Source organism: Mycteria americana, chromosome 23 (assembly GCF_035582795.1).
Source record: "Mycteria americana isolate JAX WOST 10 ecotype Jacksonville Zoo and Gardens chromosome 23, USCA_MyAme_1.0, whole genome shotgun sequence".
Classification (NCBI taxonomy): domain Eukaryota; kingdom Metazoa; phylum Chordata; class Aves; order Ciconiiformes; family Ciconiidae; genus Mycteria; species Mycteria americana.
In genome coordinates, this window is record NC_134387.1 from 7,869,614 (window position 1) to 7,886,734 (window position 17,121).

Sequence of the window (17,121 nt, forward strand, 5' to 3'; positions counted from 1 at the left end):
GGAAATCTTCAGTGTACATGTATAGTTTAACAAAACATTTGCAGATTATCTATTAACCATGCTTAAAGTTGTGCCAAAAAAAAAAGGACAGCTGGGTGGAGCATAGCTTTTCTGAACCTTACTGAGAGACAAGACCCACAAACATTATGTTCCAACTCTGACCAGTTTATTTCATTCTGATGTAAACCCACATTTCCACTACAGCACAGAGCCCACCTTTTATAAAGGGTTATGAAGTATAGGACATGCAGGATGCAATACAATACTGGGGAGAGGTGGGATTTTCTTCTGTTTTTAGGAACAGATTTAAAATACGGGAAACTGAAGTGAAATGTGGCACAAACATCACAACATCCATGCATGCCTTCAAGTATCTTCCTTTGATGTGCTGGCACTCTCTGGACTTCAGTGTTGGGTTAAAATGATTCTTTGGAAGAGTAGAAAGTTCACACTTCTTGAAATTTCAGAGTAATATTAAGGCCGAAACACACTGGGTACACTTTTCCTTCATCTTCCAGAGCACCACCTCTTGTTTTACTTAAAGCTGCATTAAGCTTCCAGCTCAAATCCCAGCCCAGCTTTGTGACCTCCAGCACTGAAATTCTTGCCATCGATCAAGCCTGAGAGGGTCAGCTTTACGCCTAAGAAAGCAAGTAATGAGACCCGTCATACACTGATATCCCTCTACAATGCCCTCCCTCAAGTACTTGAGCCTCACTAATGTGTCTTAGTCACTATAGGAACTTCTGTACGTACACATCCTTTACTTCTATGAGCCTATGTAAGATTTCTAGCTAATTTGTTTATCTATTCTGTTCTAAAGATGACAGTAGAATAACCCATAGTGTAATACTAATAGTATTTGCTGCTACCAGTTGGACTTACGTACCAGGTCGGAGGGCATGAGTGTAACCAATTCCAATCAGGCTGGCATTGTTCACTTTAGCCTACAGGAAAAAAGAAATCACAATATTTATACACTACGTATAAATATTCAGACAGAATTGTCCTGTATGTGCCTCAGTGCCCTGAGAAGGTGGCTTATGCATTAACTCTTTCAGCTACTTGTAGACTAGCCTCTAGCAGAGGCATATTCCAATTTTTTCCTTTTCTCCTCAAGAGTTTCCAGCTTAAGCTGGTAATAAGTAATAGCGCCAATCTTTCCCTCAAATTGTGACCTATCATGTCTACATAAAATGCCACCCTATCCTTCACTGCCCCAAGCATTGTCTCTTTATATCCTTTAAAGGGCTAGTTACTACAGTCCCTTAGTAGCCAATGAAGTCTGTCTTGTTCACAGACTCCTGTTCACAAATTGCTTAGTAGTAATTTTTTTTAATGAGCGATAAATATATGAATATGCAAACCCATTTTTGCATTACTACGTTTTGAGCTGTTTACAATAGTATTTCCCATCTTTAATTTTGGCTGAATTGTCCTGGAACTAATTCTTGTTTTGAAGTGTAACAAATGCTTGCTACTTCAGTGCTTAGTGTTAGAATGTACAGTTACTTTTCTTCACTGTCACTTCCCTGTGGACACGTTTTGTCTCCTGAACCTCTCTCTCACTAAACTTTTTTTTTTTTTGGCCCTAACATTTCTGCAAGAATTTGCAAGTGTCAGTAACAACACTTATCTCAGGACCTCAGCTGACTTTCAACGGTTAACTGTTAGGAGAAGGGTGTAAGCTCAGCTGAACTTCCATCATTTTACTACCGTACAGTTTTACATTATGCATTAGATAAGAATGAGAGAATTAAAAGGACACCGCATCCTCTCATTACCTTTTGAAAACACATTTTGCATAGGCTGTAAGCACACTAGTCAGACTAGTGACTATTTTACCATGGACAAAACAGTGCTTTTAGATTTTTTTTCCATCGTTTCACAAATCTGACTTGTGAGGTCCCAATTTAAATCTGAACCACAACAGGAACCACAGTTTGCCATCTACCATACTTTCTCAGTAACTATTTAAAGCAACTACATCATACCACAAATTTTCAGTATTTAAGGGAGCCTGAAACACTCGTTCCTGTAACAAAATTCTTACCACAACGGAAGTCTTCTCATCCAGTTGGTACTTAGCAGCAATACCAAAACGTGTGTTGTTACTGCCAGCAGTCCATGCAAGATTGACTGATGTCTCAACCTTATTATTAACCTTCTGATAAATAGACCCACCAAACTCGGTGCCATCATTCCTGTTTGTAATAGATGCAAGTGTGTCAAGCCTTGCCTTGTTTAGGCATATTACTTGTTTAGTAAATAGTAACTCTTTAGATTAACCCTTCCCCACAATCACTTGATTATTACCTCTTAAAACGAACCAAGAGCTCCAATACTTCCCTGGACCCATGCTCATCTACTTCCTAGCTGGAACTGGCAGACTCCTGCTCACGGTTTCTACCCAAAACATAAGTTTTGCTTCCAGAATGGAATAAGACTTTCCAACAGCTGAGACCTAGGGTTTGAGGTTCTGGCAAAAAAAAAAACCCCAGATAACTTGCTTGCTTGTCTTAAGAAAGCAAGCCTGCTGTAACGCATAAAGGGACAAATCCAGAAGGAGACTTACTTAAGTCAGTTATGGGAAAGATGAGACTGAAAACAATGTTATTGCATTGCAGTTGTTTAAATATACCATCTTGAAGACGCTCAGAGCATCTGAATGCCAAGACTAGAGCTACACTGCGATGACAGCTGGAAACACTGAAGCACAATGCAACACACACCTGTCTCCTCCACCTCAGGCATTTCTGAGCCAGGAGCCTTCTGTCTGGGGGGCAGAGGGGGGAGGTACAGTAGCTTAATTGAAGGCTCTTTTATCTAGCACCAAAATAGAAGTTCAGGTTTACAGATTTTTAATTCCAAATTAACATCATAAAGTGCCTTTATGCCATTATCTTATATACACAAACCCCAAAGTTACCCTGAAACAAGGTCTCAAAAGACAGCCAAGAGTTGGAAAGTTGCCCCTGCTTTAGTTGTACTGAAGATGAAAACACTGAATATACATTATTTTGAAACAAATCAGCATCCCCTTCCATCCACCCACCTTTCACCTAACTCCATTAATGCTCACTATTCATCTAGTTTGGCTCCTCTGATAATGCTTTTCTAGGCTCAGATAATACTTACACATTAGTGTGCAGCTGAAAGTCTCCTGCCTTATATCCCAAGGCAAAGTTATTTTGCGAAAGCTTAGACTTGGCTGTATCAAAAGCCATCTGGTAGCCCGCGAGCCAGCCTTCATAGCCCAACACTGCCCAGCCATAGATGGTTGGTCCAGAGAGATCAATGTCTATGTTGCAGCCTAGATTTACATATTCTCTTTTGTAGGAGGTCTTCAACTTTCCACTCTTCTTCCTGCAGAGAAACAGGCCATTTTATCCCCGCTAGTATACAATTATGTATTATATGTAGTTTTATTCACGTATGTATGCCCCTTAAGGCCAGTTAATTAAATGACTGTAATGCCTACTAAAAACAGCTGCTGAAGAGGGCATGGGATAAGGGTAATACTGGTATTATGTATATTTATGTGGTGCCACTTTTTCCTCCACCATCTCGAACTCCTTAAAATCCTCAATAAGCAAAAAAGACAAAAGTGTTTCTGCTTAATGCTCTAAAAACCATCAGGTTTCAAATTTTGTTCTCCACAAGTCTGTGCAATGCTTTATGGCATCAGCAGTTTCTTTCAGGAGCATCCACGACATCCCACACTGACAGCTGGCCTTTCTGTCCTTCAGTGACTTTTTGTCTGTTTGGTTCTCTCCACCATTCCTTGATGTGCAGTGCTTGCTCTCCTTCCTTCTTCACTGCTGGATACCAGTCTATCGAAAATGAATTTCCTCATCCTCCAGACACCATTCACTTAGTCAGCCTTTTTCTGTCCCTCTGGAGAAGCCTCTTCCTCTCTCTCCAATGTGTCTTTGTGCTCATTTTGCTATCAATTCCAACTTAACATAACTGAGACAAAATTTGATCACCTCCTTAATCCTCTCCCCAACCTCCTTTCTCTCCCACTGAAGACACAGCAGAACACTGTGCTGCCTGTCACTCATACCCAGGCCTAGGGTCTCATTTTGACTTAGCTTCCAATTCCTTACATCCAAGCAGTATTTCAAACTGTTTTTTCTGATAGGCTCTCCTCAACAATAAAGAAATACCAGTAATTATTTGCAAAGCAGTCTCAACCTTTGTGCATTATCCAGACATAAACACCTCTCCTTTGCTCTACCGCCTACCAAAAATAAATACATGATAATTGAGAAAGACAAAAAAGTGCTGTTCCGCTGCCTATCATAATACCTATGCAGTTCTACCTCCTCATTCAGTTGTGCATAGACATCTGCCCAAAAGCATCAGGAAAAAAAATGTTTTGCTTTGTGTTCTTAAGGCACTGAGTTGACAGCAGTAGGACTGTCAACACCATGACAAAGATGGTACAAGTGGTCCGTGTAAGATCTAGCTGTTTAAGGGGAGAGTTACAAAAATACAGTATGTACTGCAAAACAACAAATTTGCCCGTGGCCAAAAAGCTGAAGAATCTTTTTTAGCAGACCTTGTCCTTCTGAGCCCGGTATTATCCATTGCCTTCAAAATATTCTACAGTGCCTCCAGAATATTCTACAGTAAGTTTTGAGCATTTACACAATGACCAGAAAAAGCATTTCTAATCAAAAGTTATAGGAAATTCTAGCACTCCTTAGGTAAAGGTAAAAGAAAATATTTACCCTGTGTTTGGTACAAATGTAGTGTCAAGAGCCACCTTCAATCCTTCAGCCAACTGCAAAGACAGACACAGACATCTGCTCAGAACTCTGCTGAAATGTGATTTGTTACATTCCACTACTATAGCTCTACTTCCTGTCTAAAGAGAAGACAAAACATGACTGTAATGCCTCCCACATGTTTTACAACAAAACCTGAAGGTGCTGTATGATGATGTTATCCCACAAGTGGTCCCTTACATCAATATGGGATTAAAATTTGGACTTTTTCTCCCCACAATGAGGCCCTATAACAGCACACACTTTGTCGATACATTATTACAGGAAGATTTCAAATCTAGTGTTGACAAGAAAATTGAAAAACTACATTAAAGAAAGAAAAGTGTTCAGTTCATGTTTGCTTATTCCCGCTAGTTCCAACAATCCATATGGTAGCTCAAGAGTCTCTCTCAGAATCTACAAGTATTCCTTTAAGACACAGTACTACTTCACAGGCCAAACCATGTACCTGCCTCAGCTTTCCCACCCTTGTTTTGCACCGGACAGCATTTTCCATTTTAAAGCACAGGTAAAAGTGCAAAATCATAACTACAAAAATTGATGGCCATACATGGCAGAGGGCACCACAGAACTTTTACTACCTCTGGCACCATTACCTTACGCTTCAGGCATTAAGTGAAAAGAATAAAGCAATTACTTTGAAAAAGGATTGTGCATTTTGAGAGTGCTGTATGCTAGCAACCCTTTGTGTAAGCAGTGCCAGGCTGCAAAGACTAATCTTTCTCTTCAACCTTACAAAATATATTCAATCTCAAGGCAGCGAAACTTAAGTCCTTATGTATTAGAGCATTTAAAACTACGAGACCTCTCTTGTTTTCTCTGCGTGACTGCAGCAGTGACAGTTCTACATAGCTAGAGTGCATCTTTAAACAAAAACTCCTATTTGGAGTGGATACTAGTGATATTTGTTCAACCAGCTAGCTAATTTTGCATGCCTGTAACTGCAGTAACTCTGTACCTTTGGCTCATTACGTGGCAGCACGTTGCTGTGGGAATCCTTGCACCCCCCAGCCCCAAAATTCATGATGCTCTCTCTCAGTCTGTGTGTTCTGCAAATATAGATAACTTCTTTCTTTTTAGTACTCCAGATAGTTTTGTGCAACTTTCACTCTTCAACGTTTTCTGCTCAACTCAATATTTTCTCATACCAGTTGCAGAAACATTTTCAGAGTATCTACTTCCTCTTACCTGATCCTCCATGGAAACTTCTGTTCCCAATGTATTGTCTGTGTTCCACTTCTGGGTGAATGTAAGTCCATAGTCTTTGATCTTATATTTGGTCTCTAGACTGCCTGAAGCCTTGCCTGTGTCTGTGTTGGAAGAACCAGCTGCAGTGAATTCCTGCCAAGAGCATAATATGAGTTTCAGCACTCTGATATTTAATTACATTCAGTTTTTCCACTTGTCAAGTGCGAGCACTCACACTTGCTACCCTTAGGCCTTCTGACAGAAATCCTCCTCTTCTGCCCTATCCCCACTAAAAATAATTATTTTTGCATCACAAAATGCTACTCCTTTTGACATCCCTGTTCTGGATATTTCTTTTATTGAGGTGTGCCGATAGAGCCCTGGAACTTGCTTAGGTTGGAAAAAGTACTATTACACAAAGACCTGACATCTTCACTTACTTTTCATCTGCATCATGGTTTGATTACCTGCTCCCCCCCTCTAATTTTTAACCGCACTTTTTTCCTAACTTATCCACCGACCTCCCCCACACCAAAAAAACCTTTTTCCGCCACCTTTTTTCTGCTCCAAAGTGGCAATTGTTATTTCAACATTCAACAACTCACTCTGTACTTTCACATGGATCCCTACCCAGATACAAAGAGATACTCGCTTGGGATACAAAGCTGCTTATATCCTTGGATTTTTCCTCACAATCTCCTGTAATTCCCTTTATCATCTTACCAGTACTGTCCCAATTGTGCAAATAGCACCCATTATAGTCCTTCTGGAAATCCACTCTCCCTTAAGAAAAGCAATCCTACATCCAACTTATGCTGCTAGATGAATAGCAAAAAAAAAAGATTGATTTTTCTTTCATTTCTCCAACCATCTTGGGTGTTTCTTCCTTTTCATTCTTTTTTTCTTTTTCCACCTTTCAGCAGTGAAAATGTTTTCTGGGGAATGGTCACTGATGCTTTTCACACCAACTACTGCACCCTAATGTTGTTCCCCCTACCCTTTATACTGTTGTCACTTAGACTCTTCATATAGCGTGACTTTAGTACCTTCTCCCTCAATCTAACTTCTCTGTCATTACTTCAGCCAGCAACTACACTTCAGAAGTTAGGTCACCCCTTTGTAAGGCACCTTAAAGTTGCAGACCTTTTCTCCTTCACAGTATCAGAAAATAACCTGACCCGAGTGGCACCTTGACATTTCTCCATCAGGCTGGTCCTTCACCGACTAGTGCAACTGAACCAACAACTTTGAATTTTGTGTAATATATATTTTGTAACATGCTGTCCTATGCTGTTTGGCCAGTCCCCCACACATCAGAGCTTCCTGTTGTTTAGGGGACTTGAAGTCTCAATAAACATCTCTCCTCCTGGAATAACTCAGAGGTAGCCTACTCAGTGTTTCATGCACAACAGAGTATAAAGTAATGAGTAGGCATATTTTCCCAGTAGTAAGCTCAAGGTGTATGAGCTAGGTTTTAAGAAGCATCTGAGAACTGATCTCATTTCAGTTGTCCTCATCTCTCAAATATTTTAATTGAAGAAAGATAATTAATCTGCCATTACGTTTCCAAGTTATGCCTCTTTTGAAGTTTAAATATTGAAGGATACAGTGCTTAAGAGATGGCAGTATCCATTGCCAACACATCCAAGCTTTGGAACCCTGACTTTCCAGATCCGTCTCATTCCAGGACAGTATTCCTGGATGCTGTGTACATTACTTTCACAGGACTTTTCAGAGTTTACAAAGACTGTCTTTAAATGGTTTTGAATTGCCAGGGAAGGACAGTCAGGTAACATTCCTTACACACCGAGGGGGGGAAAGACCTCGAGCTAACGCACTACTACAACAGCACAGCAGTCTTATAATGCATCTAGCCAGCTAACGAAAATACGTGACACAAGTCAGGATGCGTTAGACTATCCTTTAAGACATAACTGATATACACTGCTCTAATGTCACTTGCACAAATTCAGTGCAAAGACATCTCAAACCTGCATCAGAATTCAGAAGTAACTTCCTTCTGATCTTAGGACAGGTAAAGATTAAAAAGGCTTGATTTGTTTCTCAGACGAAGCAGAGGAAAGATTCTAAAATGCTTTTCTCACAGCCAAAGAAAAAAACCCCTGTGCTGTCATTTGATCAAAAGCCAAAGGATTTTGCCAGGTGTCAGAACTGGATCTGCTTCTGGAAGCAGAAGGCACACAGTCAGCATCTGCTGCCATCAATCTTTAACTGTCTCAACTAGAGACGTCTCATCAAACCATCTTGTGTAGAGGCATTCCTTGAATTTTTTGTAGCTGAAAAATCAAACTCATTCTGGCTCCATGTCACACTCCAGTCTGAATCAGCAGTCAAGCTCAGCTTCTCATTGATCTTCTAGTTTATGGTGGCTGGCACCTTCAGGAATGCCATACATTTACTAGGCCAAACCACTTGCAATCTATGAAACAACTATAACCAATAGAGACTACCATTGTTGTTTTCTAAGTTCACAGGAAAAACACCCAAAACATTTCTGTATCATAGCAATCAGAGGTACTATTAGTACCCAAGTACGAATTAGATCTCACGCTTTGTTCCTAACCTTGTCTCTATCCCCAAAACCCCATTTTGTTGCAGCAGACTGCTCATTAGAAACACTAACAAGCACAAAACCTGAAGCAACAGACAACTGTATCAATACCGTATCTATCTTGTTTTCCCTCCTGCTGTTTTTACAGTGTTCTTGCTGTGGATTGTTGGACAAAGATTGCAAACGGCTTTACATACATGGATCATACAGCAGATTAAGAGCTATGGACACGGTCAAACTTCATGATGTGGACGATAACATGATTAAAACCAATGGAACAGTTTATGAATGACAGTATGCACCACAAAAAACCTCGCTAGACAAAGCAATAAAGAGCCAGCATGCCAAAACAGTCACTATTCTTACCAGCTGGATAAACATCCAACACGAAAGTTGCATGGAAAAGGAAAAGCCCATTTTAGAACTTATTACAGTTGTTCATGTTCCGTCACATTCAGAAGACAGCATAATTAACCATTAGCATATTATTTGAGAATCAAAACTTCCAGCCAGGAGAACTATGCGTATCACGAGATGTCAGTAACTGGTAGCAGTCATAGCACAGAAACCACATAGTTCCTCACGCCTACATGTTCCTGGTGCACAATGCAAGTAACCCATCAGTAATCTATCAAAAGCTCAACTGAGACAGAATACAGTAATACAAAAGGAATGACTTTTGTCAATACAGAAGGAACGCATGATAAGAATGCAAGAGAAGGAGGGAGCTAAGGCAAATATAGTTATGAAGTGGGCTGAAAAGCAGCACAGCTTGTCAACCAGAACAGCATCAAGTGGTAGCACACACAGAACTGAGACTCTGTAAGAATAAGCTTATCTAATAAGTAATATATGTCTGTGGTTAAAGACCAAAATTATGAAATCTATTCCTGGTTATGCCAGTCCTCCTGTGAAATCATGAGGAAGCTCCACTTCTCCGTGATTAAAGTGGGGATCATAGTATTTTCTAGTTACCTGAAATTCTACATAAAGGGTACTGCAGGAGGACTATTCAGTTTTAATTAAGTCTTGCATTGTAAGCACAGTGAGATGAGTGAAAATGAAGTCAAACTGTGGCTCTTATTTGCCCCTTGCCCTTTCGGATAAAAAGTCAGTCTGGACTCAAAATGCTATAAAAAACAACAACACCAGAGAAACTCAGTTGCATTCATAAGCAGAAATGAGAGCTATTTAGGGTGAAGAAACTCTTATGTTTGAGATGTGGCAATGGGAACTGGGAGGAAAGCCACATGTCCACAACAAAATGTGTGAAAATTCTTGCATGCCACAGGAAAAGAAGTACTGCTACGTCAGTTCCACACATCATTATAGAAACACCTCAGTCAGCTACAGGTTTTAAAATGAGAACTAAGAGAGAAGCAACACCTGCTAGCAAGTTATTACCACCAACCAGTTCAGGAATTTGTCCTTCCATTGCAATGCTGGTGATGTTGAAAGCCCCCAGTACTTACCACCCCACTGGAAGACTTGGTCTTCAACTCTAACTTGACCATTCCAAATCCTGAAAACAGAAGAGAACACAGTGTCTGTGTAACTGCAATATACAAGTGAGGCTTATTTCCAACACACCCAAACTACAGCAGGTGGGGTACACTGACCTGAAACAGCCCATTTTCATATTTCAACAGTTGTTGATCTTACTGAGGAATGATTGAAGGAATTTTGACAATTCAAAGTGGGTGGCCTCATAATTTATAGTCATAACAGTCACCCATCATCAAGTGTCTCCACCTTCCGTAGCTACTTGCAGTCTGGGACCAATCAATACAGTTACCTTTTCTTCAGATTTAGTCAATTTACTTTTATATTTCTGATTGCAGAGCAGGAATTTTTCTTTTCCCCTTCTCCGAGAAAAATATGTTTTAACTTATTTCAACCAGGGTGGTATACAGAGATACTATTGCTTTCTTCCTTTTCTTTCTAATCTGCTATGAATCTAGGGAAATACCTGGCCTTTGCACAGAGTAAAAAAGCATGAAACAACTGACACTAAAGCAGGGAACTTGAGCTGAATTTTAGCAAAGCCTGAACTCCGGGATAGCAGAGACCAGACCAGAGTGCTTTTTAATTTTATGTAGCATATGGATTTGGGATACAAATGCAATCTTTATTACACACTCACAAAGCCAGATAAAAAATGTGTCTTGGTTTCGGCTGAGATAGAGTTAATTTTCTTCCTAGTAGCTGGTACAGTGCTATGTTTTGGATTTAGGATGAGAATAATATTGATAACACACTGATGTTTTAGTTGTTGCTAAGTAATGTCCACACTAGTCAAGTACTTTTCAGCTTCCCATGCTCTGCCAGGTGCACAAGAAGCTGGCAGGGGGCACAGCCAGGACAGCTGACCCAAACTGGCCAAAGGGCTATTCCATACCATATGGCATCATGCTCAGTATGTAAACTGGGGGGAGTTGGCCAGAGGGCAACGATCGCTGCTCGGGGACTGGCTGGGCATCGGTCAGCAGGTGGTGAGCGGTTGTATCACGTATTTTTTTCCCTGGGTTTTGTTCCTCTCTCTCTCTCTCTCTCTCTCTCTCTCTCTCGTGTTGTTTTCCTTTTCATTACAATTTATTATTTTTATTTTATTTCAATTATTAAAGTGTTCTTATCTCAACCCACGAGTTTTCTTACTTTTGCTCTTCAGATTCTCTCCCCCATTCCACTGTGGGGGTATGAACGAGTGGCTGTGTGGTGCTTAGTTGCCGACTGAAGCTAGACCACAACAAAATGCCAACACTTTTAGTACTGCTCCCAGAAAAGGGACTAATATCCTAATTTCTCCATATAAATTCTTTGAACAGGAATGCAAATATTGGGAAATTATTTCCACTATAGCTATGACAAGAAGCTATTCTGAGGCTAACATAAAGCTCATTCTACCTCAGGAATCCGTTTGTTGCCACATATGGTCTCCTATGGCAATCTACGTGAGTTTGACTGATTTAATGCCTCTAAATACAAAAATTGGAGGGTAAAAAATGCAGCATTCTTCAGAGACTATTCTGGAGTGCATCTTAAGGTCAAACTCATAACTTTCCCCTCTAACCCTTTGCCTACTGCAGCATTTTCATGATACATGTCTAAAGTTCAAATTCAGAAGGGGCTAGATGCTCCGCGCCTCTGCTGAATTCCTACCACAAGGTATTTAGGGGATCTCTGCAGTACTAATGTTTTTATTGTCATTTTCAAGATGCCTAAGAAAAAATATGAAAGGTTATCAAACCACATTCATGTTACTTACCATAGCCCTTGTTGAATACATCCCTGGCAGACTTCCCCAAGTCACTGTACGATGGTGGGACAGCCATTGGATCTGAAACATATTGGAAGCTGTAAGAATCTTAGGTTTAACAGCATAAAATCTAAACTATATCCAAAGCATTTATAAATGTCTATGACTAGTACCCTCTGCGTACTTCACTGATACAGAACTGCAAGACCTTTGAAGAACGTTCATGAAAGTCATCCTTATGTCATCATTGTTTTGTCAGAAACAAACAAACTTCAATTCAAAGAAGTTATGAAAGCCAATCCATTATTCGGAATCACTAAACCCCAGGACCAGTATTACATTCAACTACATAAGCAGGCCTCACATTCTTACATTGCAAAAAGAGCTCACGGGAGCCTTATTGCTGTTCCGATAACGAGCAAACATTGTTTTCTTGACAGGACCCTTTCTGAAAGGGACCCCAAGTGGCAAAGCCATGTCAGCACTGAACAATCCCAAAGAAAAAGATATCTGACTTCCATGTCCACTTGTGACTTCTTAGAAAGTTTTTTCAGAGATTCATAAAATATAAAAAGAGATCTCTGTATGCTGTCCAGTAGCCATCAGTGAGTATTTCTGCACTGTGTATACACAGCAGCAAAACCTACATTTTCTAATACAGGTAACTTACAACTACTTTGGAGGACAAAACTCAAAAGGACGGGCATGCGATATTACTGCTTACATGACACATTTAACATTAGTTACCACAATTTAGCGATTTTGCATGAGGAAATCCACATTAAAAGAAGTAGGAAAACTCTTCCCCAGTGGAAAATTAGTCTTGCCCTTCTAGAATAAGTTTGCGTAAATGTAAAGGCACACCTGCTCCAGAAAAGAAACGCTATCAAAGATGATGCTTTTGTTTGCTTTTAAGGGTAACTCTTTGCCACTTAATCCTTCCTACAGCTGATGCATTTGTTGATATTCTTCTCTGCAACGCCTGACACCAGAAATCCCTGATCCCCCGTTTGTTACTTATACCATACTGAAAGACTAATCTAAAAAGTAATAATGCAAGCAAAACATGTAAAATCCCTAAAGTCATCACTCCTCTTCCACTATTTTAGTTGCTTACCAGTGTACTCAGTCCCTCTGTCACAAATGCAACAGTGTCTGTATTAAGCAATTAGGTCCTGTTTTCAGACAGCTAGCCCTTTCCTGAAACGAAGCATTCGGGCAATTTACATCCCATAGTAGACAAATGCTCCACGTTCAGTGACTTACTAACTAACCTGCACTATGTATCTATCAATACATGGGCTCAATGATCCTTATGGGTCCCTTCCAACTTGAGATGTTCTATGATTCTATGAATATATATATACCTGTGGGTTTAGAGGATCTAAAATAGCTGGACATGACTGCATGTTCCTTATCTGAAGATTAGTACATAAAACAGGTACTTCTCAAAATTACTACATAAAAAGGCCTTTTTACCTGTCAAACACGGAGGGAAAAATTACAATCAGTGAATCATTAAACTGATGCAAAAGAAACAGAATGTGTACTTTTATGACAGCATAGTTTAAATTATTACAATGGTTTTAGCAATACAGCTATGGAGCAGAGAATATCTTTCTTTTAAAACGTTAGGTTTTCATACAAATATCTCGATTCAGAAGTTTCAACTCATATTTCAAATTCGGGTTTTGGTGTTTTTTGGGTTTGGAGTTTTTTGGTTTGGGTTTTTTTGGTTTTGGTTGGTTGGTTGGTTTTGGGGTTTTTTTTTGTTTGTTTGGTTTGGTTTTTTTGAGTAGGTTTGTCAGAATAGTTCAACCCGCTGATTTCAAAAGCTTAGTAACTCAAGTTTTTGGAGCAAGGCTGATGCTTGGACATTTTAACATGGTGATACTCTACATATGCAGTAACTGCCTAACATATTCTTGAACCTCAAATATTTTTTTCCAGCAAAAAACAGTATGAAAGATAACTCCCTGCATAAGAATTCATACAACACACAAGCAGATTTTTTTTAAAATGCCTTTTAGTCACACAGCTGGCTTTCAGGGAACGGTACAGCTGTTGAAAACATGACAGGAACACTCCATAATCATATGGATTTGTAGCTGGCCTCCAAACCACATAACCTATTTTCAATTAGAAGTTTGACAGTGATCAGCAGTGAGCCACAACACATTTTGGGAGTCGGGACTGACCTATTCAGAGCAAAAGACATCAGTCTACTCTAACTTTCAAATTACATGGAGATGTTACATCAAACAAAAGCAAGAGCTTAGATAACGCCCCCCCCCCCCCCCCCCCCCCAGTTTCTGAACACATGCCACACCCCCACCTCTTTTGTGCTTTGCCAGGTGTCTCTCAGCAAAGCTTTCCACCTCCCTGCACAGAGGGGCATGGGCTTTAGAAAGACAAATAACAATGGAGTTGACCCAAGTAGTCTTGAGGCTCTCCTCACCAGCTTCACTGAAAAAGCTTCAAGTAAAGGAGGACTTTACCATCCTGTTCAGCACCTTCTCAACCTAAATCTCACCCTTTTGGCAGACACCCTGTTCTGTTTACACCTCATTCTCATAAGGCTATTGAGACATCATGAACATTGTGAGCCTGTTCACTCTCCTAACGTTTCCTCTCTTTACGCTATACAGCTGTATTTTCTGTATTCTACGTGTTCTAATGTATATGTTAAATAGTATGCAAGTATTTAAACAGTATTCTAAAAAACCCCCAATATTCTTCATGTTAGCTCATACTGAAATACATAAATTCTTTGCTAATAACAAGCAGCTCTGCTTGTGTCCTGGTTTCAGCTGGGATAGAGTTAATTTTCTTCCTAGTAGCTGGTATAGTGCTGTGTTTTGGATTTTAGTATGAGAATAATATTGATAACACACTGATGTTTTAGTTGTTGCTAAGTAGTGCTTACACTACCCAAGGACTTTTCAGCTTCCCATGCTCTGCCAGGCACACAAGAAAATGGGAGGGGACACAGCCAGGATAGTTGATCCAAACTGACCAAAGGGCTATTCCATACCATATGGCAACATGCTCAGTATAGAAACTGGGGGGAGTCGGCCAGAGGGGTACTGATCGCTGCTCGGGGACTGGCTGGGCATCAGTCGGTGGGTGGTGAGGGGTTGTATCACTTGTTTTTTCCTGGGTTTTGTTCCTCTCTCACTCTCTTGTTGTTTTCCTTTTCATTACAATTTGTGTGTGTGTGTTCCAATTATTAAACTGTCTTTATCTCAACCCATGAGTTTTCTTACTTCTGCTCTTTTGATTCTCTCTCCCATCCCACCGGGGCGGGGGGAGGGTGAGCGAGCTTAATTGCCGGCTGGGGCTAAACCACAACTTGCAAGCCAGAATTGTTTAGAGGAACTGAGCTCACAGTTCCACAACTATTAATACTAAATTTGAACTGGTCTCCATCAACCATATGTGAAGACAACAGCCAACAAAACACAATGTAAAGCAGGACAAGAAACACTAAGCCAGAGATCTAGAACTAAGCCACAGTACTCATTTTTAAGCACCTTGGTTTTAAACAAAGCCTCCTTAATCTTGTGTTTTGATTTTCCCTCCCACAACAATAAAATAAGTACAACAACCACAGGAGAAAATATATCAAGGAATAAAAGGCTAGGGGCAACTAATGCTGAATGCTGCCATCTTCAGATGCAGCGCAGAGTAAGCCAATGTCTGTACGGAAACTGCAAAAAGATAACGCCAAATTGGCAATTTCAAGGAAGAAATAAACATAAGAATACCCGCATCAGTCTATGGAATAACTGAAATAAATAAATAAATAAATAAACCCCCCCGAAAACGTACACAAGAGAGAGACATGAGAAGAACCGCACTTCGAGATGCCGGCTTCATCTCTCCTGCCGGGTACGGCGGCAGCGCTGCCCGTGACAGCCCTCACGCACCTTTCGGCGGAGCCGAGGAGCGGCGGTACCGGCTGCGCGGCCACGGGAGCAGCCCGGCACGGCAGCGCCGCGGGCACACGAGCGCGCTCACGAGCAGCACGGCGCGGCCTCCTCCTCTCTTACTGACGCGCGTTACGCAACGGGTAACGGAGCGCGGCCCGCCGGAGCTCCCCGAGTCAGCGGCGCGCCCCGCCGCCGCCCCCTCTCCCCAGCGAAACGGCGGCGCCGTGAGAACGAACGCTCGGTCGCTGCCGAGCCCAGAAGTTCCCGGCCGAGAAACCGGAGCGCTGGCAAGATGCCCGGCCGGCCGGCCGCAGAGCGAGAGCCGGCCCGCGCCCCGGAGCCATCGCCTCAGTAGCCCGCGGCCGCGTCGCTGGGCCCGAGGACGCGGAAGCGCCAGCCGGAGCGAGCGCCCAGCGCCCCCTCGGGGCTCTGGCCCGGCCCCGCCGCAGCAAGGTGACTCGAGGGACACCCGCCTCAGCCCCGACGAGGGCCGGAGGACGCCACCGGGCTCCGCCCGGACGGCACCGCGAGCCCCGGTGGGGCCAGCCGCGCGCCCCGCCGCGGCCCAGGCCCCCGCCGCTACCTGCCGGCCGCGCTGCCTCCAGGTAGACGTCTCGGCGCCCTCCAGCCCGCATGCGCGGCGCCGCCGCGGCGCATGCGCGCCGCCGCGCCTACGGTTGCTCCGGCCCCGCCCTGCGCACGGTCCAGGGCCGCGGCGGCCGCTGCTGCTCGTCCTGCTCCCGCCGCGGGAGTAGGCCAGGAGGGCGTACCGTCTGCAGGAGGGCTTCTCAGCGCCAGGCCCCCCTGCTGGTGCGAGAGGCGACGGCGAAGCGGCCGGAGCCAGCTCTGGTCTCGGCGGCCAGCAGAAAGTTGTAACACCCGCTCGAGGTGCGCGTGGGGGAAGGGAGGAGAGCGGTTACCAGGCCTGGTATTCACGGCCCCGCGCCCACGGAGCTGCAGGGCAGCTCCACTTCACCCAGCCTGTCGTAGAGTCGGTGAGAGGCTCCAGCGGGTGTTACAGCTCCTCTCAAACGCTTCAGCTCCCTTACCAACAACCTCCTCACTGCTCGCACTGCTTTGAACGCTGAGGAAGGAGATGGCCACACCGAAGCTTGATGTAAGACCTTGCAACTGGGACGAGCAAATACTGACATAACAGTGCAGCCACTACCGCTGACAAACACCAAATGCTAGTCTGCATGTGCATAAGGTTATGTATGCACAAACAATAGTACATGCCTATTTACACTGATTCCCTATGATAAGCACAAGGTTTGCAGCTATCGGGTCCTGTGATTACCAGATACCTTGCAGTCCAGTTCTGCAGGAGGAGGGAAAGAACTGTAACCCAAAGCAGCTCAGAATACAGGCCAGTTAACT

General features: G+C 42.6%; 1 protein-coding gene across 4 annotated transcripts; it reads right to left on the reverse strand.

The window, feature by feature from the left end:
* Nucleotides 1–144: 144 nt before the first annotated feature.
* On the reverse strand, nucleotides 145–16,434 carry VDAC3 (voltage dependent anion channel 3). 4 transcript variants are annotated; one of them, XM_075523553.1, is made up of 9 exons: nucleotides 16,325–16,434; nucleotides 11,819–11,890; nucleotides 10,026–10,075; nucleotides 5,982–6,134; nucleotides 4,737–4,789; nucleotides 3,139–3,366; nucleotides 2,054–2,204; nucleotides 890–947; nucleotides 145–641 (listed from the first exon to the last, which is right to left on the reverse strand). In XM_075523553.1, the coding sequence occupies exons 1-9, from the start codon at nucleotides 16,374–16,376 to the stop codon at nucleotides 550–552; spliced, it is 909 nt and encodes a 302-aa protein (XP_075379668.1). In that variant the 5' UTR covers nucleotides 16,377–16,434; the 3' UTR covers nucleotides 145–549. The 4 variants fall into 4 exon arrangements, with proteins under 4 accessions (XP_075379668.1, XP_075379671.1, XP_075379669.1 ...); XM_075523556.1 differs by lacking the exon at nucleotides 16,325–16,434 and adding an exon at nucleotides 15,641–15,765; XM_075523554.1 differs by lacking the exon at nucleotides 16,325–16,434 and adding an exon at nucleotides 13,177–13,269.
* Nucleotides 16,435–17,121: the final 687 nt, after the last annotated feature.

What these genes read in the sequence shown, in the direction of transcription:
- VDAC3 (XM_075523553.1), bottom strand. Translation starts at nt 16,376, where the DNA reads ATGCGGGCTGGAGGGCGCCGAGACGTCTACCTGGAGGCAGCGCGGCCG. An exon ending in ACATTTGTACCAAACACAGG is followed by an intron (nt 3,367 to 4,736) that starts GTAAATATTTTC and finishes GTTTCTCTGCAG; the next exon opens with GAAGAAGAGTGGAAAGTTGA. An exon ending in ATGAGAAGACTTCCGTTGTG is followed by an intron (nt 948 to 2,053) that starts GTAAGAATTTTG and finishes TTTTTCCTGTAG; the next exon opens with GCTAAAGTGAACAATGCCAG.